General features: G+C 35.3%; 1 protein-coding gene across 7 annotated transcripts in view; it reads left to right on the top strand.

Annotated features, from left to right (window-relative positions):
* The window catches only part of Septin7 (septin 7), a 325,981-nt gene that overhangs the window by 291,389 nt on the left and 8,757 nt on the right, over positions 1–25,835 (top strand). For all 7 annotated transcript variants that reach the window (XM_075966504.1, XM_075966502.1, XM_075966498.1 and 4 more), the window contains exons 3-9: positions 4,446–4,552; positions 13,603–13,703; positions 15,148–15,282; positions 18,029–18,146; positions 21,043–21,135; positions 22,576–22,672; positions 24,330–24,381. In XM_075966504.1, coding sequence (XP_075822619.1) covers positions 4,446–4,552; positions 13,603–13,703; positions 15,148–15,282; positions 18,029–18,146; positions 21,043–21,135; positions 22,576–22,672; positions 24,330–24,381 — 703 coding nt within the window. The remainder of the gene's footprint in view (positions 1–4,445; positions 4,553–13,602; positions 13,704–15,147; positions 15,283–18,028; positions 18,147–21,042; positions 21,136–22,575; positions 22,673–24,329; positions 24,382–25,835) is intronic.

Here is a 25,835-nt window from a genome sequence, read left to right as displayed (position 1 = left end):
TCTTCTCCCTACTCCCTTTGATTTATTTTCTGTATAGTTTTTATTAGTGTATGAGAACAGTTTTGGGGGGGGGCAGCAGGATCGGGGGTATAGACCTTAGAGTTTTCTAAATATAAATATAAAAATCTTGTCTGAAACAAGCAGTTTTTCTATTTTAGACCTCTTCTCTCCTTTTCTCGCCGGATTGATCTGACTTGGAGTGCTATGCTCTCTACAGATGGCATGTGTTATCCAGTTTGTTGGCATATTAATAGTATTCTGTTAGTCTTTTTCTTACTGTACAATAAGAAAAAAATGGAATAACAAAAATCCCATTTTTTTATTTCTAACTTCATTAATTTGAATTTTTCTTTCTTATTCTCAGTGTAGTTGATGGCCTGTTAATTTTGAAGGCCCTTTTGGGCAGCTCACTTAGTTTTGTTAATTTTCTTTTCTTTTCTCTCTCTCTTTTTAATTTGGAAGGGGTGAGAGCCTGCCATAGCCATTATTTTGCTTTGTGTTTAGTTTACTCTTTTCTAGATCATATGCTGAAAAGGTCATTTTTTTAATCTGATCATTTTTATGTAAGCATTTATGACTGACAGTTCCCTAGAACTGACTGTCTCAGTGCCATAAGGTTGTCACACTGTGTTGTCATTTTTGTTTTTCTCTGTATATAGTTTACTCTCCCTTATAGTTTCCTTTTTGATCCTTTGGTTACATGAGAGAGTATGTTGATTAATTTATAAATATCTGTAAATTTTTCAGTTTTTATTTTAATTTTATGTATTGTACCTAGACTCATGTGACCAGGCATGTGGAGGCCAGCAGTTGACCCCAGGTGTCAACCTAGACTCACTGATTGGCTAGACTACCTGGTGATCCCCAGGGACACTCATGTCTCTGCCTCCCTCCCCAGTATCTCATCCTGCTTTTACATGGTTTCTGGGGATCACACTCTTGTCTTTGCGTTTTCACTGCGAAGTGCTTTGCTCACTGAGCTGTCTCCACAGCCTCAGTTTTATTTAATTTTGATGAGAAATATGTTTTCATTTCAGTTTTTTTTCTTCAAAGTCTGGACTCAGACTTAAAAGTAGATGCTCTTAACAAGGACAGTTTCTGTCTCTTGGCAGTGTGTTCCTGGCTTCCTTCATTCTCTTAGCCAAAAGTTAGCATATTTTACATGCTTAGTGTGTTGTTTCTTCAGGGCAGTAAGTCGGCGTTTCTGTTGCAGGACACATGGAATAACAAGACGCTAAATCTTGGGTGTTTTGGTTCCTGGACTTTTTAACTTCTTTGTATAAGGGCTTTCTGATAATATTTTGGAGGACATCATCTTTAGAGAGATTGAAAAGCTTTTGGATTCTGCCAGCTTTTTTTAGTTCTCAACGAATGAGACACAGAAGTATCTGTCAGGCCAGACAGATATATCTTTTTTTTTAAAATAACCAAGTTGAAAATACTTAGATTAAAATCCGCAAACAGACTTGTGCTTCTTCTCTCCAGTTCTTCATGGCCTATAACGAGATTGTTCCTTACTCAACAGCAGGAGCACTCTGCAGGAGCACTCTGCCATGGATCCGCATACCTGGTTCATGAATAAACCTTGTATCTTGTACCCACCACTGACTCAGACCAACACAATCCTTCCACTCTTCACTCAGAGCATCAGCAGCCACTTGTGTGGCCATGTGCTCCTTAGAAGTTACAGAGTTTCTCACAGCAGGTAGCTTCATCTCCACACAGCCAGACACCTAGGAGGCACCACAGAGAACTTACTTTAGTATTTTTAAAGGCATATGAAGACTTTTAGTCATTCCTAGAAAATGTTTACTTTACACTTGAGCAAAATGCCTATTAGTCACCTGGGTTCAGTGTCTTGTCTATATTGTTAGGTCTACTTTGGTTACAATATAGCTCAGATCTTGTTTCCTTATTTTATTGCCCATCTAGTTGTTTTGTTATGGGATCTGTTTGGAGCCAACACAACTCACACACCAAGTCAATGCAGATGACAAAAACTTACTGTAATCAAGTTGCTACTGATTGATCAGGGCTGCAGAATAGACTCGGGAGCTGAACTGTGACCCCAAGCCAGAATGTTAGAGTTTTTAAACCTGAAAACCACAAACATCTGTGCCAAGTTACACATTTTCCACCAATCAGGATTCAGGGATTAGGGACTGTCCTATGAACATTTCCCTATATGGTTTACTTACCTTGTTCTCATTGGTTGGTTTACATAAATGTCTTGCCTACAGTTCATGTCTCACTTTGTCAGCCAAGATGTCAGTTATCCAGGGAGGTCTGGGGAGGTCTTGGCAACTTGAACTTTATTTGACCCTTATTTAAAATGGAAGTTCTATCCAAAATGACTTCAGTTTGGTTCCTTCTTACAGTTTTGTTTATGATTGAAGTGTCCAGCTATAATTATAGAACTATTCACCTTTAACAGTTTACTTTACATGCTTTGAAATTTTGCTATTTGGTATCTGTATATTTATAAGTGTTTGTGAATTGATACTTTTTAAACATACAAGGGTTTTTTTTTTTTTACTGTACTGACAGTTTTGACTTATGTATTTTGTGTGATACTAGCATGACTATTCTACCTCTTTTGCATGGAGTGTCTTTCCAGCCTGCTTGTGTTCTTAGTTCTAAAGTAACTCCTTTATCTCTCCCATGCAATTTTACAGTACTTTATCCATTTGAGGCTAGAAAATTCAAATGTAAATATCAATGAAGAACTTGCACCATTCTATTTGTTTTCTGGATTTTTTTTTAAAGCTGTAAGAATCTTACCTCTTTTGTGAGCTATTATAAACAGAACCCAACCTGCATATTTAAATGTTATTATTTCAAAGCATGCCTGTTATTGTGCATTAATTAGTAAAGATAAATGCATGAACTGTTACATCAATCATCATTATATTTTATAACATATTTATAACCTTGTATAATGTGTACCTTAAAGCTATGTATGTTTTGGAAAAACTGGTATGGTTGGTACTATATACTAAGCATAAAAAAGATACCACAGGAGAAATCATGCCCTAGCCTTTTCTCTTCTTTGTTGGGCATGTGCATGGATGTGCAAGTACCCTTGAGGCTAGAGGCATTGGATCCCTTTGAACTGGAGTTACAGACAGTTGTAGGCTACCTGACATGGGTATAGGGCACCAATTTGGTTCCTTTGCAAGAGCAGTATGCTTTTAACCACTACTAAGGTATCTTTCTAGTCCCAGGTTTCCATTTTTTAATGTCTTTAGTCATTCACTATTGTCTATACTAAAGATTAGTACTTTTACTTTTTCACGAAGCAGTGATATGTAAACTAATTTTTTTTTTTTGGGTTTTTCAAGACAGGGTTTCTCTGTGGTTTTGGAGCCTGTCCTGTAGACCAGGCTGGTCTTGAACTCATAGAGATCCGCCTGTCTCTACCTCCCAAGTGCTGGGATTAAAGGCGTGCGCCACCACCGCCCGGCTTATTTTTTTTTTTCTTAATGTGACTGTCTTTGGTCACTAAAACACATTTTTGTTAAAATGTCAGTTACAATATTATTTGTTACTTTTTTTTAAAAGATGGGTGTAAATTATTAAACATTTTAAAACCCTTTGACAGTGTGGAATTTATTTGGTCAATGTCTCTTCCTGTGGCTGTGGTATATTCCCTGACAGAGCCAGGCAGTGGTGGCGCACGCCTTTAATCCCAGCACTTAGTAGGCAAAGGCAAGCGGATCTCTGTGAGTTTGAGACCAGCCTGGTCTACAAGTTCTATCCAGGACAGGCTCCAAAGCTACAGAGAAACCCTGCCTTGAAAAAGCAAGGAAAAAAAACCCTGACAGATCAACAATAAGAAGTGTTTATTTGGGGTCACAGTCCATTGGAGCAGGGAAGGCTTGGTGTGAGAAGCTTCAGGCAGCTGGTCACTGTAGCCAGGCAGGAAACAGAGAAAGTTGATTGCTTCCTCTCACCTAGCTTCCTTTTATATTCCTTTTTAAGGTTCTTTACATCTGTTATTCAAATCAAATAATCCTTCACAGACATGCCCAGAGGCTAACCTAATAAAAGTATACTGGAAGTTTGTCTTCTAGGTGATTCCAGGTCCTATTAGGGTGATTACCCTAGCCCAGGCTTAGTGTGAAACTGAGGCCTGCTCTTTTCTGAAGGGAAATGAATGTAGGAGCAGTGGATCTGGACAGGAGAGGTGGTGTGCAGAACTGGGAGGAGTAGATGTATTGTATAAGAGAAGAATAAATGAAGAGGAAAAAAAAAGTTTTTTCTTACATAAAGTCTTGATATTTTTGATTGTGAGTTTATTCTTTAACGGTTGAACCATCTTTCCAGCACTAATGTGGAGTTTTTATAGTATATTTGAATGTCACTAACTAGTGAAACACTAGCATTATTATATTTGTTGTATAATTTGGCTGAGTTTGACAGGTTTTTCTTCCTTTTTCTTTTAGGTGAATCTGGACTAGGAAAGTCAACATTAATCAACTCACTGTTCCTCACAGATTTATATTCTCCAGAGTATCCAGGGCCTTCTCATAGAATAAAAAAGACTGTACAGGTATGTATGTTATTGTTGTTAATTAGTAACAGTCATGTTAGCACACAACACATTCATTTTATTTGGTGTCTAGAAGTAGATTCATATTTGACTTTTAGTGGAAAGTGTTAAACACGACTTGATTAAACTAAAACAAAAACATACATACATGATCAGAGGTATTATCCTAACTAGAACCTGCCATAAGTGATCTGATGACCCTCCTAGAAATTCCATTGTGATATAGGAGTAACTCTGGAGTTATGTTATCCATTATGATACACTCTTTGCACATATGACTAAGGTCAAAACAATAAATTAAATAAAATATAGAATGCAATTTCTCAATTACATTATAAACATCTCAAGTGCTCTGGAGCTCCATGTGCTAACTGGTTCTTTTTTTGGACAGCCATATATAAAACATTTCCCCTATTGGCATGAGTTAATACCATATGATAACTAAATGGCAGTGGTAATTATGTAAGACTGCCAAACTATATATGGTCCAGTTTTCACCTCTTAGTCTTATGATACATGCTGATGAGCTGAGATCTTACTAAATATAGTTCCTGGTCTTGTATGTGTGAGGTCAGACTGGATCCCAAGTAGTGTGGATGCTGCTGGTTGGTGGAACACACTTTTTAAACAAGGTCAGACTCTAGAGCAGTGGTTCTCAACCTTCCTAATACTATGGCCCTTTAATATAGCTTCTCATGTTGTGGTGAGGCCCAACCATAAAATTATTTTGTTGCTATTTTATAACTGTAATTTTCCTACTGTTCAGTATCCTAATGTAAATATCTGAAGTGCAGGATAGCTGATACATGACTCCAAAAGGAGTTGTAACCACAGGTTGGGAACCACTGCTCTAGATTTTAAATCTATACTTTGCAATACAATAGCTTGTAACTACCTGTTGCTCCTGAGCTTTTGTAATAAGTGTATTCCAAATTGAGATATTCCACAATTGTAAAATGTACTTCATGATTTTCAACACTTAGCATGCAGAAAAAAGAATCTGACTTCTCATTGGTTTTTTGTCTATTTGCTTGTTTTGTTTGTTTGTTTGAAACAGTTTCTCTGGGTAGTCCTGGGCTGTCCTGTAACTCAGAGATCCACCTGCCTTTGCATTACTCCCAGTGCTTGGATTAAAGGCGTGCACTACCGCCATCCTGCTCTTTCATTGTTTTTGTATCAACTATATTTAAAGTGGCTACTGAAAATCTAAATCTGCTTATGCGGATCACCATATACTTTACTTTGGTAGCACTGCTCCAACTGCTGGTTCAAAGCTTATTGGTGGGCTGATAAAGTAAGATATGGCATATTGTTGAGGCACGTGGGTTTAGAGCTGGATTTATACCACTGTACAAGATGGAAGGGCAGAAACATGCATATCATACTGCCTGGTGCATTTGATTAAGGAGTGTTTTTGTGAAGAAAATATTTTATTTCTCATTTAGCTTAGAGAGGGAATAAAATGTAACTTTAAAATTACCTACAGAAAAATGTTCCTAAGAATGTGAGCCTACATGGCTTATTTTGTGGTTAATATTAAAGATTTTAATCTTAAAGAAGAAAAACTTATCTTCAAATGTAGATCTTAATATTGAACATCAGAAAACTTGGAAATTTATAGCATCTAAGGTCAGATGTATTTGGTATAAAATAATCTGCTAGATATTGTCATGGACTTACAAAAACTATTCTTGGTTAGGTAATTTTTCAAGTTCTCATTGTTGTTCTAACTTGTAGAGAGCCAATTCCAAATCTACGTGAGTAATGATTTTTGAGACAGACTGTGCTGTGCCCTGAGATCATGCAATAAATGAAAGAGACAAGTTTCAGATCTGAACTGTTTGTACACACACACACACACACACACACACACACACACACACACACACAAACACACATGCGTTTAGGTGTTTAATGACTGAGTTGAATAGACTAATCAGTTCTTTTAAAAAAAGGATTAGCTTTTCTTTTCCTCCTACTTTATGAATAACGATGCACTATCAGTTTTACAAGTTAGCACTTCGGATTTATTTTGCTAAATGGCAGTCTAAGGTGGTCGAGATATGTCTTCCACTGGCTGGAAGTTTGCTTAGGCTATGTTGTCTATCCAGTGAACGTATCCAGTGGATTCCTGTCTCCACTGTTCAGCATTGGCATTGCAAATACACACTGCTGCTCCTGAGTGGCTTTTTACATGGATTTTGGAGAATCAAATTCAGGTCCTTTTGCTCCTGTGGCAAGTACTTTACTGACAGTTTTCTCCCCACCCCTAGAAATGAGGAATACACTAGCAAGAGTTACTGGGTGTTTTAATAGATAAAAATATTAACATGTAATTTGGGGATTTAAGACAAAGAAATGTATTTGACAAAACATTCATTGAGATATTATAGTTATGGTTATTTTGTTATTCTACAAATTCCAGAAGCATCTTTTAAGTAGGATTCATAAAACATAGCTGTCACTGATATTCTATAGTACTGTGATATTTTTTTCCTTTGTCCTTTTTATTTAGTTTTGTTCTGAAAATCATTCCTTCCCCAAAGATAAGCACCCCACCTCTCTAGATTTATTAGTTTGGATGTTCTTGAACTTCATGTAGGTTTATTCTTGAAGCTGATTTATTTCACCTAGAATTATTTTTCTCACTTGTTCATGCTTGTTGTACTTGTTCTTTCTCATTACTGGATAGTATTATGGGAGCTCAACCCTTTTAGCCAATGACATTTGGGGTGACTAACCCTATGGATCTGGTTTGCTCTGAATGCATGACCAGATAAAACTGAGGAGGGGGTAGCATGCTCTTTCTTGGGTGGTCAGAGCAGGGGCAAACCTTGTGGTTGGTCCATTATCACCCTTGAGAAAAATGGCATGACAACGCAGCTGGATCAGTAGCAGCTTATATCTTGTTCTGTATTCATGAGTCTATTTTTCCATTGTACCCCTTAATAAATTACAAACTAGACTTTTGTGAATTTTCACTTCACCTGGCACCCAATGTGGGAATAGAAAAAAGGGGGATAGATAGATAGGATAATAAGGTAGATTATTGTATCTACTTGTAAACTAAAATAGCAGCTATCAGTTTTAGATAATTTGCATTGGTATGGATTCTTGTATATTGATACAAATATAAAATTATTTTTCTATTCCTGGCCAAGATAATTTGTGTATTGGTATAAATTCAAAATTGTATTTGTCATATTGAATATAATGTTCCTACTTCTGTCTAAAATATTTTTATATATTAATACAAATGTAAAGTTTTTGTCATACTGTATGTATTCTACTTCTGTTTAGGATATTTTGTATTTTGATGCAAATTAAGGATATTTTTGTCATTGCATTATACATTCCCATCTCTGATTAAGATACTTTTATATATTGTCATGATTTTGAGGTCACTGTTCTTACGTTGTACATCTGTTTAAAGACTGCTTCTTTTTATAATATGACACTTTATTCTTTAAGCTATATAGGTTATTAAGAATTATAAGTTAATAGTTACTCATGTTTGTCATACTTACATTATGTTAGTTTTTCTAGATGCACAAAGATGTATTCCATAAAGCTAGGTAATCTTCAGATGCTTTAAAAACCTATAGACTATGGCATTTAAATGTTTTAATAACTTAGAATTCTGTTGATATGAGGCTCAACTGCTCCTAGCAACACCGATTTACTCCTGAGAGAATGGTGGGCACTGAAGACCCTCCATATGGAGCTTGTTTTCTTCTTGGCAAAACTGGCCTAATGGGCAGAAAACTGCCCTTGCTTCGACTGCTGTGTCCAGTCCAGACAAGCAGGATACAAGGAAAAGCAATTGTTGAACATTGCCAAGACAGGGTAGGACAGTCTTTCAAATTTTCCTGCTTCTAAAAATGGTCTTGTCAGATATTCTAGGCCTGTAACCAAAGTTGGATGCCCCAACATTACAGAGAAACGTTAGGTGACTGTCCAGGCAGCCAGCTGTTCCTTGCATTTCTTGCATTTTTCGGAAATCACTTGCTTGCACTTCCTACTTAACTTAGGTAATACTACGTTCCTTCTCAGGTCTTTGATGAGGTTGAAGACTAGATAGTTACAGTTTTTGTAGAAATATATCACAGCATGTCCTTTTTGTTTTGGATAAACATTTAGGTTTCTGTTTTTTATTCATTTAAATATCCTGTTGTATATGTATGTGTAAAGACAAAGACATTTTACTTCTTTCATCTGTTTCCATTTGTAGTTCAGTTGAGCACGTCTGCTTTACTCATTGGCTACTTAGGTTTCATTTAACTGCTTTGGTCATTTTAATATTTCCTGACTTTTTCTTATTTCCAGGAGTTCTTTATCTAGATATGAATCCCTGACATTTTAAACATTTCAGTGTCTTATTCCCAGCTATAATCTATTTAGAAAGCTGAAACTTTTACTCATTTACTTTCAGGGAAGAACATGACATACTGTAGAAAAGAGTCAAGAGGTCTGAGTGTAGTTAGAATGTGATCATCCTTTGCAGCCTCGGCCCAGAAGTCTAGCAGATAATCTGTCCTTGATGTAATAAATTGTCTTAGTAGAGGGTTTGATCTACCATTATTGTATCCCATTTTATAAATATAGACCAATATAGGCATACTCTCTGGAGTTTTGAGAGACAAATGTCTGTGGTTTTTGTGATCTGAAGGATTTTTAGAACATTTCCAGTTGTCAGAAAATGAAAGAAGAAAAATCCTCTCCTATGATGTGACCAAAGAGTAAAACCCTAATAAATAATACCACAGTGCCAGTAGCCTTCCTGAATGTTATATTTTTAGGAAATTGTGTTTTGAGGGAGAGATTTGTTGACATTTATGGTCTTGGAAGATTACTAAGTATTTAAACTAATAGAGAGTCGATTCTGAGGTCTCTGTTCCTCATTGAAGGTCTCACTTGAACTCTGAGATTAATTCTTAATCTCCTGTGTTTGCTTGAGGACCTCTATGGAGCATTTCCAGATGTGAGCAGACTCTAGTCCTGGCTTTCTCTATACTATTGTTCTCAGTGTGAGTGTATATCAGATGAGGCAAAACCCAAATAATTTGCATTTCTTTTAAATTCTCAAGTTGTTGTAGTTACAAAGTTGAATATTTACATACTCCTGGACTGTTGTAAACTGGTTTCAGTTTATTTCAGGGAGAAGGTCAGAGAGGAAAATGTTTCTCCTTAGTACTTTTAAGGATATTACAGAGTGAATGCAATAGTGCCTAATTACTTCTCTCTTGGTTGATGTTTTTTCCCAGTAGATTATTAAAATTAAAGAAAAGGGAAGAAGTTGTGCTCTTCTTGTTCTTATTTCAAATATAGATCCCAATATTGACAAATTTTAACAAACTATATCATAGTATATGTATATAGTTACTACATTTTATTTCATATTTTTATTGTTTTTTAAAAATGGTGTCTTTTCGTCACTGTAAGATTGTGAACTATCTTTCCTTGGTGGGGAAACTGTCTTTTATTTGAGATTTAGTTAATTTCAATTTTAATTTATTGATTGGCAAATTTATGTTGATATACTGTAGAATGTTTTCTTGGTGTGAAGTTTCGTATATCACTTTAGACGTCATTTTATAGTGATACAGGTGAAGTAGCTCTACAATTTCTGGAGGTGAGAAAAATTGAAAGCAATAAGTTGTACTCTTAAATAAACTCTTCAGATTTGTGGACTTCTTGAAAAGTTTTCATAAAGCACGATTAAATGTTCCTGTAGATAATGCTCCTTTTTTGTTTTTTGAGCTGGTTGTTTGCATGAACATTTTAGTGCTTTGCACACTAGGTTTGTCTGTACAGTAATGAAGGACATAACATTCTCAAGGATCTCTAGTGGGAAAACATAGAAAATATCACACGATGCTGCTGTTAGTAAGGTGCCTTTCAGAATTGGTGAAGTGGTGTGATGGCAACGGCAGTAACAGTGAAGAGGGACGATAGCTGTGCAGAAAAGGACTAGAGCAGATACTTATAAATGAATAGTCCCAGGATCCCAATGCTAGCCTGTAATTTACTTCCTGGGTGCTCAGATTACAATGTTATGCTGTCACACCCAGATTTTTTTCACTTTATGTTTTCTAAAGAAACATTTGAGGTATTATTAAATGGAATATTCCCTGTCTTTGAGCCAAGTAAATGCATCAGGTTGTCTGTTCAGAGCTTTGGCCTTGCTGCTACTTCTTAAGGAAGTATGAGTAAAGGTGTAAATCCTTGACAGAATTTTTAACCTTTTCTTCAATATGGTTTTCAGTTAATTAAATAACATTTATTTATGTTAATAAATACCTTGTGAACATGAGATTAAAAAGTTTAATATACTTGGTAGTCCTTTAAGTTTTAAAACCGAATAATAAACATTGAAGGCTTGACTTGCTTCTAGATTGAAAAACTACAATTTTAAAATAGTGGTATCTTTCATTTGTTGGATGAAGAGAATCAAAACATGCCTCAATAAATCAACAACACAAATAAACAATATGAAATCTAGTTTTACTTAGTTTCTAGAGAAAACCATAGCAGAAAATGCCCTTGCTTCATTTCTTTGTATCACTTCATTCCATTGGCATTAAGTTATACATTTAATCTTAGACAACTCTTGAGATGCTTTAGAATGTGCTGATGTGACCTGCTTAAGAAGAGTGCATGGGAAAGTGACCATTTGGAACAGATTGTTTGAAAACTTTGAAATTCCTGGGCTTGTATTAGTTTGTTTTTCATGGCTCCCGTGAGGATACTTACAAAACCAGATGATATGATAAAATTGGATACTATGAATGGCATTCGATTTTTTTTTAAAATTTTTTCCATTTGTTGCTGACTTCTTTGTATTTGATCATTTATTGATACACCAAATTTCATAGGCCAGAAACAGAAAATATCTTTATAAACAGACCCATCAAAATACCTAAAAGCTTCATTTTTCAACAAATGGAACTTTTTTTGAAAATGGTACTGAGGTCTTGAAAATGCTAAATAATCACTTTGTCACTTTACTTACAGACTCCGTGACTAATCTTAATACAAAACAGTCTTAAAATACAAGCGAATTAGGATATGTTATTAATATATGCTATTACTGAAAGAGTAATAGGACTTATTAATAAGAAAACCAGAAATTGTTTGGAGTACATTTATTTTAAAATATATGTGTGTATGTACACCGTGTACACGGTGCCTTCAGAGGTTTAAAAGAGGTTGTCACGTCTCTTGGAACTGGAGTTAGTTGCAAGCTTCGATGTGACTGGTAGTAACCAAACTTGGTTCTTTGGCAACAGGTACTCTTAACTGCTGAGCCATCCATTTCTCTAGGCTCTGTTAATTTCTTTTAATTACATATTTCATTAATGAATAACTTATGAAAGAACGAGGAATGAATTCAAGATATTTTGAGATATAGATTAGATCAGATTATCTTTTGACTAAAGAACCATAAGAATTAAAGTGTGAACTTCTTGATAATCTAACATTGATGAATAGTTAAAACTTTGTTTATTGGTATTTAGTTTTTAATCTATATAAACGTCATACTTAGTAATATTTAATTAATACTTTTAAATATTCAGATTGCCCATAGATAAATATGCTTATGTTTGAGATACTCAATTTTCACCGATAACATGAGCCAAGATCAAAACAGTTTGAAGAATATTGATTTGAGACTTTTCTGAGAGATAGGAAGCATGCCTTTCATAGACGCGCATGTCTGAATTACTGGCTTTCTTTCCCCCAATTTCAGTAGCTTCTGATAATAACCTACTTTTATCAAAAAACTCTCTATTGTAGTAAACATAAAATGTTCAGTTTGACAGCTACATATGAGCTATTTAAGTTTATTCACATGAAATAAAACTAAATAATCAATTCCTTGATTGCACGCATCAACATTCCAAAAGGTAAGTAACCACATAACTACAGCAATTGCTGTACTGGAAGGTAGAGTTGAAGGTCAATTTTGTCACTTCAGAAGTGCTATTTTTGGACATGGTTGCAAATGACTCTTGCCTAAACAAGCTTCACAGACTCTTTATTGACCAGCAAACGTGTTAAAATGCCAGGTGGGAGGGGAAAGGTATCCTTATTTGCATAGTCCTTAGAAGTATATCAGACTGTCTTAACACAAATTGCTGAAACTGCTTTTCATGTTTCCTTGATCACATTTCCCCCTCACATCTGATAGTGTTAATGTTATTTTTGACATTTTGACATTCAAAGTTTGAGTACAAATCTTGTCTCCTTTAAGTTAGATTATCAGTACATCTACAGCCCCTAGGGAAAGTATTTCTGCTTCTAGAAACAGTGATTGATTTCTCTTAGATGCCTGAAAGTTGATAGTTTGTAGTTATCACAACAGCATATGCTTTGGACAGATAATATATACCTTTAGACATACAACGGGCTTCAAGAAAAAAACCTGTAAGTTCTGTCAGGAAATAAAGCTGTTGTTTAAGGCAAACTTCTGAAGACACTTGACGTATGAGTTTGCCATACTATTTACATGTGTTTTTCTTTGAAGTAACTCGACTCTAATGGCCACAATCATTTTCAGGAAAATATAGGGGCTGAAAAGATGGCTCAGTGGTTAAAAGTTCAGTCCTAGTGTGAGGACTGGTGTTGTGATCTGCATCCAAAACTGTTGTCAAGACCTAGTGAGTGTGGCAGAGACAAACCCAGAGCAAAGTCTGATTAGCCAGACTAGTGATGCCAGAGGTTCTGGGTTCAATTGAGAGGCCCTGCCTCAGTGCATAAGATAAAGAACAATTGATGAAGGACTCCCACATCAACCGTGGGCTTCTACAGCCATGCACATATAGGTATATCTGCACCTGCACACATGTGTACATATATGCACACACCATGCACATTTGCATATGCACACACAGAGAGACAGTCAGACAGACAGAAAACTTGTAGGTGGTTAGATTTAATTTGTAAACAGATTCCAAATTGGTTTTGAGAAACTTGAATGTCCTTGCCTCTTGTTATAGGAAACAACTCACATAATATATAATTAACATGTACATCAATGACTCTTACAGGTGGAACAATCCAAAGTTTTAATCAAAGAAGGTGGTGTTCAGTTGCTGTTGACGATAGTTGATACTCCAGGATTTGGAGATGCAGTGGATAATAGTAATTGGTAAGAAATGTTTGTCCCCATTGTTTCCCAGGTCATTTCAAATACTTGTGTAGTTACTTAGCCAGACATGATGGCACATTTCTTTTCTTTTTTATTTTATTTTTTCTAATTATTTTGGGTTTTTTTGGGCACATTTCTTTAATCACATGAGTTGGGTAGCAGAGGCAGGCATATCTTTGAGTTCAAGGCTAGCCTAGTCCATATAGCTAGTTCTAGGCTAGAACTACACAGTGAGACCCTGCGTTATAAACAATAACACAAACCTAGAACAACCAAAAACTTAATAGTGAGAATCATTACGTTTTAAATGATTAGGACTTGGGTTCATATACCAACTTTGCTATATCTCTTACTTGGAAACATTTCTTCCTGGACTGTTTTTTTGTTTTTCTGTCTTTTTTTCTATTTTGGTGTTTTGAGATGTGATTTCTTTGGTTCCAAAGATGGTTGAGAACTTAAATCCTCTTGCATTAACCTCTGATTTCTCTCTTTAAGCAGTGGAGTTACTACTTCTTATACTAATAATATATGTGTGTCTATATATGTTTGTGTGTGAGATAGATAGATAGATAGATAGATAGATAGATAGATAGATAGATAGATAGATAGATAGATAGACAGACAGACACTCATGAAACTCTCGTCCAAAATAATTTTATATTAGTATTTACAAACTGTTTCCTCCTTGAGTTTCACATTGATGTTGAGTTGCAAAAGATGAACATTTTTCCTCAACTCTTTTTTTTCTCAACTCTTAAAATATCCAGTAGGCTAATCATGAGGTTTTTGTATTCTTTAATCTTTGTTGAACATTTAAAACTGTAGATGTAATTGTTTTCAGTTTCTAAAATATTATCAATGAAAATAGTATATCAGAACTTTGTTTTAACAAAGGACAAGTCATTTTTTTTTTTTAAATTAACAAATCAAGATGTATTTCATGTAGGTTTTTTAAGCTATTTCGTGTGTGCACGCGCACATGTGTGTTTTCATGCATGAATGTATGTTGTGTGTGTACATTCAGATATGGTTACTGTCTCCTTAATTGCTCTCCACCTTTAATTTTTGGGACAGGGTAAAGCTTATCAGTTTACCTAGACTGATTGCTCAGTGATCTTGAGAGATGTATCTGTCTCTGCCCAATACTTTTCTGTAAGCTTGGTGTCAGAGGCACATGCCACTATGCCTGGCTTATTACATGGGTTCTAGAGATTGGAACACAGGTCCTCATATGCTTTCAAAGCAGGTACTTTACTGATTGAGCCATTTCCCCAGTCCTAATTTTTACCTACTTTTGAATCAGTGTGCAGAACAATTCAAGGTGTTGTCTACTGGTGAACTAATATTTTTTAAATCAAATTAAAACTACTATTCTTTAATTGTCAAACAGTTCATTCCTTTGTAGGTTTGCAACTTAATTGTTCTGTTTTTCTACATTGTACAGCTGGCAGCCTGTTATTGACTACATTGATAGTAAATTTGAGGATTACTTAAATGCAGAATCTCGAGTGAACAGACGTCAGATGCCCGATAACAGGGTGCAGTGTTGTTTATACTTCATTGCTCCTTCAGGACATGGGTCAGTACCTTGATGCTTTGCTATTTTATTGTTTATATTGTGTATATTACTCATCTTGTGTGAATATTTTAGAAACATTGTGTCTGTGGAGTACATATAACTAGATCATTTATAACAGAACCTAATACCATGTTAAAGTGGATTGGAACAACTGGTTTAAGACCTAGGGTAGTCATTTTCATCTGCTTCATAAAAAGAAGTGTTTCCAATTTCCAGTCAGATTTTTGAGTTTAAAAAAAAAACTAAGTTTTTTTTTCAAGTTTTTCTTTTAGCCATGCTTTTATAAGAGGTCAAATTATCAAATTAAAAAGACAGCCATAGATGTTGAGATTATGGAGATCCTAAGAAACTCCAAGGTAACAACCTTTAAACAAGTAAACTTACTATAATCCAAACAGAAAAAGTGATAATAATAAAAACAAAGTGTGTTAGGTGCTTTCTTGGGTTGTTTCTTTCTAAATGTTTTGTCACACTTTAATGTGAAGATTACTGTATTTAGGTCAGAATTACCATCTTTTAGTAGTTCACACTGATCTTTTTGATTGTAGCTAACCTCTTCTTTAAAAAGAAAACAAAAACTGTACTCTTCTATTTTGGGTAGGTAGTGTCATTATTAGCTATTAATATTTCCATTACTCTTCAGTCTTTTGGGGGGGGGGAGGAATAAATCACAACATAATCTAACTACCTAATCATTGTCTTTCTACCCACTCTTTACCAAAATAACTAGACTATTGTATGACATAAACTAAGTAGTGTTGTCGCCCAGTACTCAAATTAGAGTAGTATAAACTCATTCTCTGGTTTTGGTCTCTTCTGCCTAGTATGATGCCCATTTTTCACTCTGGTAGAACAAGGAGCTATATGTAATTACTATTTTTTGAAAAGGATTCTTTTATGCTTAATATTGTGTAGTATTGCCAGAAGTTTATGCATTTATGTCACTAAGCTAGCACATCTATTTTACAGGACTAAAAAATAATAATAATTTAGAAATGCGATGTGCCAGCAGGCTTCGGTGGCTCATGTCTGCAGTCTCAGTATGGATAGCTGAAGCTAGGAGATTGCAAACTGAAGATCAGGCTAGGCTATGTCTTTTTTGATAGCAAGACCCTACCAAAAGAAAAAAAATTAAATAAAGGAAAAAATGGACTATGGTATAGCCCAGTTTAACGTTCTATGTTCAATTCTCAGGAAAGCCAATTCTTCACCCTGAAGCCAAAACCAAACCCCAAACTGTCACACACTGTATATACTGCTTTTTATGAGCACTTAGGTAGCTCTTGAGTTTATGCTTTTTGAAAAATTTTTCTAGTGTAACGGTTTTTTCTTTTGCTTTATTATTGTGGGTGTTTTTGTTGTTGTTTGTTTTTGTTTTTGGGGGGACTGGGTTTCTCTGTGAAGCCATAATTGTCCTGGAACTCACTCAGTAGACCAGGCTGGCTTTGAACTCACAGAGATGTGCCTGCCTCTGCCTCCTGAGTGCTGGAATTAAAGGCACGCTCTACTACCACCTGGCCCTAGTTTAACTTTATTAGCACAGTTTCGTAGAAGTCAGCCTAGTGATGCTATGTACAGTTAATAGAATCAGTGAGTTTATAACAGATCCTTTAGACTCTTTCCAAGAGTTAGTGATTCTCATGAAATTACATTCTTCTATCCTTTGGGGGTATTTTTTATTTCTAAAAATCACTTAGAAGTAAAGAGTTTTTTTAAGAGAAGAAATATGATTTAAATGATATGTGTGACTTTAAGCCATTTCTTGCTTGTCATAAGGGAATATTTTTATTTCCTGTGCTTGTTCCTAAACAGTTGCTCAGCTTAATAACTTTTAAAGATGGAGCAGAATTTTCCCTGTTGATATATACTTAGTAGATTTGTTGAAAGAATGCGGCAGTGAATTTGATCTTGAATTACAAATGACCTACTCTCTATAGGCTGTAGTTACGTACAATCTGGTAAATGAATCAGGCTTTTCTCTCCATCCCTCGGTCTGTACAGTAGTCTTAGTACCTTCTACAGTCACCTGCTAATGTCATATCTAACTACTGGGTTAGATAAAATTTTGAGTGGGTATGGATTTGGTAATTTTTTGTCCTAAATTATTGTATTCATGTTAGTCATACAGAATGTAAGGTTAAAAATGAAAGTGACCTAGCAGAGAATTCTGAGGAAATCACATGTTAAAGACCTAACTGGCAAAGAGAATTCTAAGGATTCTAGAAGAACTGGTGAAGCAATCATATTTTAGATGCTGAATTCTGGGCAAATTAGTGATGATAGGTACTATAGTGGAAGTCTTAGATGCCAGAGCCAAATGATAATAACAGAGAGGCATATTGAAAATTGACGTTTTAACATTTTGTCTAAGAAAGATAATTGACAACAAGAATTGCATATATAGAAAGAGGACTACTATTTTTCACAGGAAAAAACCCAACTACCTTGTTAACCTTAATAAATAAATATAAAGCTGATTCTAGGAAATTCTACTAGGAACCTTTGTGGTTTTTCCAATTCCTCTTTTAGGGGCATAACCCAGTGACCAGGGTGTTTCAAAGGCAAGAGTCAAAAAGCCTTCTTAACCACTCCATTGCTTCTTAAAGTCCTTCTTGTTCTGCATGTTGGCTGACCCAGTACATCTTCAAAGTGTTTCTGATAAGTAAAATAGCTTATTGCATTTAATGTGAAGAATCACTTCCTTCAAACAGATGTATTCAGTCATATTAAATACTGTATATTTCAGGCTTAAACCATTGGATATTGAATTTATGAAACGTTTGCATGAAAAAGTGAATATCATCCCACTAATTGCCAAAGCAGACACTCTCACACCAGAGGAATGCCAACAGTTTAAAAAGCAGGTAAGGAAGAATGAATTAACTTTTGGATTTTCTAGCCATTTTTAATCAATATGTTATTTTTAGTCTATTTATCTTCCATATTTTCTCTTGAATCTTTTGTTTGTATTACTTAATAAAATAAATGTTTAGAAAATTATACACACACACACAAATATATGAATTTAAGCTTCCTTCCCCAAACTCATGCCCTGTTATTGCAGTAGCAATCCCCCACCCCTTTTTTGGTTTTAGTTTTTTTTGTTTTGTTTTGTTTGTTTTTTTCTTCTTTTGAGACAGTTTCTCTGTGTAGTTTTGGCTATCTGGAACTCTAAACCAGGCTGACCTCAAAACTCACAGAGATCCACCTACCTTTCCTTCCCAAGTGCTAAGATTAAAGGCATATGCCACCTCTGCCAGGCTGTAATAATATTCTTAATGATACATTTTTTTTCATTTTGTTGTATTCAGTTTTTTATATATGGAATTTATGAAATCTAAGTTAAATTTTTGAAAGTCTGTCTATTCCAATAGTCTTTTTAAATTTTTGATCAGTGTTTAAAAAATGATTTTGTATTATATTTAAAATAAGCCTTATATTTTTGTTATCTTATTATCTTTGTAAGCTTCTGTGTAACAACATACCTTTTAAAACCTTTGAAATACGAATTTTAGAATACCTTAAAACTTGTTACAAAATGAACAATGTTCTTGAAGTGGTGTTAAATTCATACAAATTTTGGCATCTTTAGACAGCTTTTACTACCAATATTTTCATCACAGATATCTTTTTCCTCTTCCTTTCTTTTTCTCCATCTTTCTATTCATTCTCTTCTTTTTCATCTTTCCTCATTTATTTCTTTGCCCCTTTTCCTCCTCCTTTTCTTCTTTTGTCTTATTTCTCCATTGTTGTAATTTGAGATGGGGTCACTATAACCAGACTGGACTCCACGTTGAGGCAATTCTATCTTTGCCTCTTAAGTTTCTGCCTTGAATAGTCTATAACTCTATATTGATACTGATTTATTCTGAGAAGTTAGATGTTGAAAGGATACATTAGTATTAGTAATGATTTCTTCTTTAAGATTGGTCATGTGCCTACTGCCCTTCCCCTGCCCCCATCCCCCATCCTTTTTCTTTCGTTTCACCCAGCATTGAACTCAAGGCCTTTGGTATATGTACTTTAACTCTGTACTGTGCTTCTAGGCTCGTTTCTTTTCTTTATCTTAGAGCCATATTTCTTACTCAGGAAATGATTTGGAATTTTTTCAAAACAATTGTTAGACATTAGTTATATAAAGGAAGTTGGGGCTTTAGCATTTATTTTCAAAATGCTCATTTACATAATTTTAGTGTTTAACTTTTGACTAAGGATCACTGCTGCAATTTTTCATAGTTGGACTTTCTTTGTTGTCCACTTTCTCCCAAATAATGAAATGGACACCTATTATTAAGTATGAAAGCTTGGCCTTAGCTTAGGCTTGTTCCCAGCTAGCTCTTAACTTAAATTAACTCATTGATATTAATCTACGTTCTGCCACATGGCTTGTTACCTCTCCTTAGTAGAGTCCGTCCTACTTATTTGTTGCCTGTGGCAAAAGGTATTTTCATTTTTTTTTATGTGGGATGGTATTTTCATTTTTATTCTTCAAGACAGGAGTCTCACTGTGTAGCTCTTGGCTTGGAACTCACTATTTAGACCAAGATGACCTCATGAACTCACAGAGATCAACCTGCCTTCTGAGTGCTGAGATTAATGGTTTGTGCCACCTTGCCCAGCCATTGATTTATTTTTAGAGTAGATAGATGCCCAATGTTAAAGGCATGGTCCTATTGATGGCCATTGATAACTTGTTCTTTTTTGAGCTAGGTCTTCACTCTTCAGCCTAGGCTAGCAAAGAACTCTGAGTCCTCTGGCCTCAGCTTTCCAAGTGTTCGGATTACTGGTGTCTACTACACTGTGCAGGGATTACTCCTGTTTATTTCTGTTTAGCATAGCAATCATATATCTCATTTTGTTTACAGCCTCTATATGGCTGTTGGAGTCTTTTGTTGTGAGCACAGTAGTACAAGTTACAAGGGGAGGGTTGTTTTGGGAGTTTGAATTGTATAGGTAGGTGACTGTTAGTTGGACATCTGTATTTTCCCTTGTGAATTTGAAATCCTCTTAGACAAGGTAATTTAATTTGAAATAGATAATTTCTGTTATTATTAAGTCTTGAGGTTCTTTACTTCTAGTGTGTATTTTCTCCTAACTTGCTTGTCTAGCCTTTGATTTATGTGTGTATGCTTGTTCATGTAATAGCTTTTTCTGTTAGAGTGTATACCTTTCTCCTAGGACTAATGTTGTAATTTTTTTACTTACCCTTTTCTATTATTTTTAGGTGACTTTAAGCTATGTTGCTTAGGTTTTATAGTAAGTTATATCAAGAGAAAGAATCACATTCATTTTAAACGAATGATCAAAAACCATTATAGTAGATAGAGACCACCTGGATAAATGCCATTCTAGAATAAATATTCTTTCATTTGTAGAATTATTTTTGGATGATAACCATAAGATTGACACTTCTGAAGTAATTGAATTTAAAAATATTTTAAATTTTATTTTGCTGTTTGCGTGTGTGCACGAGAGTGAAGGAAAGATGGTGCATATGCCACATCATACTTGTAGATGTTGGAGGATAATTTTGTAGAGTTGTTTTTTTTCTTTCTTTCTCCTTCTACGTTTATAAATCTCCCAGACTTTCATGGCAAGCATCTTTACCTTCTCTCCCTGATCTCCAATAATAGGTTTTGGTATTTAAATATGAACAACAAATGACCAGAAACTGAGGTGTCTCATGAAAATCCAAGAAAAAGGAAAATAACTGCTTATGTCATAATTATATGTGGTGTACTTTTCCTGCTTCTGTTGTAGATAATGAAAGAAATCCAAGAACATAAAATTAAAATATATGAATTTCCAGAAACAGATGATGAAGAAGAGAATAAGCTGGTTAAGAAGATAAAGGTAGGTTTGTTTCCATGCACAGTGAAATATTTGGGCCTTCTAATTATACTCTAATATGAAAAAACAGAAGTTTCACTTCTAAAGTACTTGGCTTACAAAAACAAATACGGATATTTCTTAATGTTTATCAACTTTACAGTTACCTTTGAATAGCAACACATAGCATAGGGCATTGCATGGAGTAGGTGGGAGACTACCATCACATTCAGTTAACTGGTTTCAAGTTTATGTTTTTTTTCTCCTTAAGAAACAAATATGAAGCTGGGCAGTGGTGGCACATACCTTTAATCCCAGCACTTGGGAGGCAGAGGCAGGCCTCGTCTACAAGAGCTAGTTTCCAGGACAGCCTCCAAAGCTACAGAGAAACCTTGTCTTGAAAAAACAACAACAAAACAAAACAAAGACACAAATATGAGCAGGAAAGAGATTTTTGTGTGTTTTGATCCTTCAGGAGCCTGATAAAACTGTTGTTTCATTTGTCCTTTTATAAAAGTCAACAAAAACTCTACATCATTTTAATTTTTTTGTTGTTGTTGTGCGTTTTCCTGTGTGTGTGTGCCCCTGCAAGGTTTCTCTGTGTAGTCCTGGCTGTCCTGGAATTTGCTTTGTAGACGAAGGTGGCCTTCAACCCACCTGCCTCTTGTCTCCCAGGTGCTGAGATTAAAGGTGTGCACCATCATGCATGGCATTAAAGTTTGTGTGCTTTAATTTAAAATAGTTTTTGAGTACCTGGAGCTAAAGTGGCTTAGTGAATACTGGTCTAATTATTGTATAATTGATAAAATATTCATATCTGACATATTTCAGAGGTTTTGCAAAATAGCTTCTATAATTCTGGTAGCTATGAAAATATCGAAAAGTTAAACTCTGCATTAAAAATAAGTGAATACAGATACAAAAGTGAGTTTGGGGTTCTGAAGTTATAGTTTAGAAAACAGAATGTTTCCTGCACCTCATAGTGTTAAGGTTAATGATCAGATAGATTATGGCCTTATTTTTGTTTTGTCTTCTAAATATCAATGTATTTTATATTCTATGTCTCTCAGTTTTTAGAGTAATTTTTAACAACTAATTTGACCAGTGCATATGATACTATTCTTAAAATTTTAACAAAAATGAAATTTTATTCATTGTTTACCTTGGTAGCATACTGTTTGAATAACAATTTCTAGGCCGGATGTGGTAGTACACGCCTTTAATCCCAGCACTTGAGACTGAGGCAGAGACTATGTGAGTTCAACACAAGCCTAGTCTACAGCCAGTGCTACACAGAAAAACTCTGTCTTGAAAAACCCAAAATTTCCTGAATATTTATTGCTTGACTGATAATATAGGTACTACCCAAGCAAATTTTTGGTAATATGTTGACTCTTGTAAATTATTTATAATTGAGTCATGAGTACTGTAGAGATCTGTTTACAATAACACTTTATTTTATAGGATCGTTTACCTCTTGCTGTGGTAGGTAGTAATACTATCATCGAAGTTAATGGCAAAAGAGTCAGAGGAAGACAGTATCCTTGGGGTGTGGCTGAAGGTAAGGTTCTTTTTAGTGGATAACTTAATGTAAGGTCTCATAAAGGTGCTAAAATTTGTATTATAAGTAGTATAAAATATGCGGAGTATGGTACACTCTGGGTTTTCAAGAATAGCTTTTATTTCATTTCCCTAGTCTTTGTTTTCTTCTTAAAGACATTTCTGTTTTTCAGATGTGTTTCCTAAATCAGATCAAATCCTCAAGTTGTAATACTTCACAGTCAGTTGCCATTGACCACTTGACTGTGCTTGCACCACTGTCAAGCCAGTATCTGTCTCTTTTGAAAACGAGCTTTGTAGTTCAGGGGTTTTCCCTGACTTAAGGTCATTTCCTAGGATCTTACAAATTGTTGGAAACTGAGCAGTTTGGAGAGAGCCAGCCACAATCATATAACCAGTGCCTCTTCTTTCCTCAAGGAGGAGGTCACCTTTTTAGTTAATTTACTAGTTTGTTGGTTTTCAATGCCAATAAACTCTTAATGATGACACCAAACCCCAGATACCATATTAGCAATAGAAATATTTCTGAGTTTGTATTCATTATATTAGTTTACTCTACTATTTAATCTGTATTGTACTAAGTTGGAGTTGCTGTTTGTTCTGTGCGTTGAAGTAATTGCACAATTTTTATAAAATCATGCCAAGTTACTGTCTTTATCTATGGTTTTTGCCCACGGACCATCAACTTTGTTCCTAGGAAACCTGCAATTACCAATTTAGGGCTTTAGAACTTTATATCCTTTAGAAATATGCTCTGAAGCAATTACTTTATTTATATATTATTATTATTATTCCCACTTCCTTGCTATCCCCATTTAGTGGGTTTTTTTTTTGTTTTTTTAATAATGAATCTTAGAGCTCTTGATTAGCCTTTCATTTTGATTGTCCTAAGGAGGTTTTTAATATTTTCAACCACAACATGAAGGTTTTTTGTTTTTGCCTTATTGTTTTGGTGCTTTTGTTTTTCAGGCAGGTGTGTGTGTGTGTGTGTGTGTGTGTGTGTGTGTGTGTGTGTGTGTGTGTGTCCCTTGCTGTCCTGGAACTCGCTTTGTAGACCAATCTGGCCTCCAACTCATGCCTTGCCTCTGCCTCCTGAGTGCTGGGGTTAAAGGCATGTGCCCCTGCCACTTCCCAGCTAAGGTTTTTTGTTTGTTTGTTTTGTTTTTTTAAAATATATCATATGATGAATGTGTTCTGTACTAATAAGCAGAAAGTGTCTCTTCTTTCAAATTACCAGTGTTTATTTCCAGAGAGTTCATTCATTATATGGCTGTCATCTAGGATTAAGCTACATGAAGAAGTGCTGAGGAGGTGGCTTAGTGGATAAAATGTTCAGTGGGGTCCTGCCTCTGTAAATAAATTGAGAGTGGAGGAAACAGCTGTTGTCAACCTTTTCTTCACAGATATTTGCACATGCACCACATATATATGACACACACATACAAAGAAAAGTAGTGTGTTTAAAATGCCACAGCATTAGTATTAGGGTATATTTGCCTATTGTTCCTTGGGGGTCTGTGTTAGTATTAAACCTTAACAAAATTCTCATGTAGGCATTTTAAATATTTTCTCCTTGGTATTATTTTTTTTATTTCTATGAAAAGATAAATTTTATTAAAGTTAATATGTGTGCTCTATTTTCTCTTCCTTTTCTATAGTTGAAAATGGTGAACATTGTGATTTTACAATTCTAAGAAATATGTTGATAAGGTAAGTGTGAGCAACAATGAAAATAGCAAAGTTTTTTTTTTTTAATCACCTAAAGAAAGTTACTTTGGAAGACTTACTTTGTGCCTCTGTAAGTGGAACTACTATATATTGGCATCTTCAGTCTCCTGTTGAAGTATAATAATGCATGACAATGATTTATATTGTTTATCTAAGGCTTTGAAGTCATTAGCAAAAATATTAAGTGAGGAATACAAAGAAATACTAGTCTTATACTTTTTTGTCAACAGTCCTTTTTGAAAAAACTTTTGTTTATTCTTTTGTACAATAAATTCCTACTGCAGCTTCCTCTCCCTCCATCCCTCCCCATTCCCTTCCAAGCCCACTTTTCCCCCATTTACCCCCATCACTCCACTCTTCCCCAGACAAGAGCAGACTTCCCAGAGACATCAACTGAACATGGCACAAGATATAATAATACTAGTTCCAAAAGCTCACATTAAGGCAAGACCAAAGGTCTCCAGTAGGAGGAAACGGGTCCCCAAAGCAAGTAAACAGTCAGAGATACTCCCACTGACAGAGAACCCCCCCCCCCAAAAAAAAAACAAACCACCAAGTCAACAACTATAACATATATGCAGAGGACCTAGCTCAGATCCATGGAGGCTCTGTGATTGCCACTTTAGTCTCTGTGATCTCTCATAAGCCCTGCTTATTTGCTTTCATGGGCTGTGCTCTGCTGGGGTTCTCTTCCTTTGGGGTTCTCTACCTTCTGGTTCCCACAATTCCTCATCCGCCTTTCTGTGGTGGTCCCCCTTAGTCTCAAGGGGAGGGTCCCAGTGTAGACCTCCAACCTGGGATCTCTCCACCTAGTGTTTGACTGTGGGTATCTGCATCCGTTCCCATCAGCTACTGGAGGCAACCTCTCTGATTGCAACTGTAGTTTCATATTTTCAATATTATACTTCATGTTGGATTTAATTCAGTAATAGATTTGGAAAATAGGTTAGAAAAGGCTCTAGTCAAAAGAAATACTTTTGAGTGTTTATAAGGTACACAGGTTAGTAGCTGGTAAATGGAGCAATTTAACATACTGGAACTTCATAAGCAAAACCAATCTTCCTACTAGTTCTTTAAACTACTTTTCCTGGTACTGAAAGAGAAGGAAACTTAAGAGAGTAGGATTGAGAATATTTTGATTAGAGAAACCCAAGGACTTGAATTAGAATAGTAGCCACAGAGAGGAAATTGTGAAAAAGTATAGTGGAACTAGAGAAAATAGGAACAGAGAGGTGGTCAAAATGAGCTGGAGTGTTTTCATGTTAATCTGTATTACATCTCTTTCTTTTCCTTCTATTTCTAGTTTTCTTCTTTTATCTTGTTTTCTCCAAGCCCCTGCCATGTGCTGTCTTCAAGCCTTGGTTTGGGATGTAACCTGAAGTTGATGTATTTATATTCACAGTACTGTTCATTTTCTCAGTACATAGGAATCTCAT

This window comes from Microtus pennsylvanicus, chromosome 3 (genome assembly GCF_037038515.1).
Source record: "Microtus pennsylvanicus isolate mMicPen1 chromosome 3, mMicPen1.hap1, whole genome shotgun sequence".
In the NCBI taxonomy this organism is placed as follows: Eukaryota; Metazoa; Chordata; class Mammalia; order Rodentia; family Cricetidae; genus Microtus; species Microtus pennsylvanicus.
The sequence above is the reverse complement of the archived record's forward strand: the minus strand, read 5'-3'. Positions and strand labels throughout refer to the sequence as shown.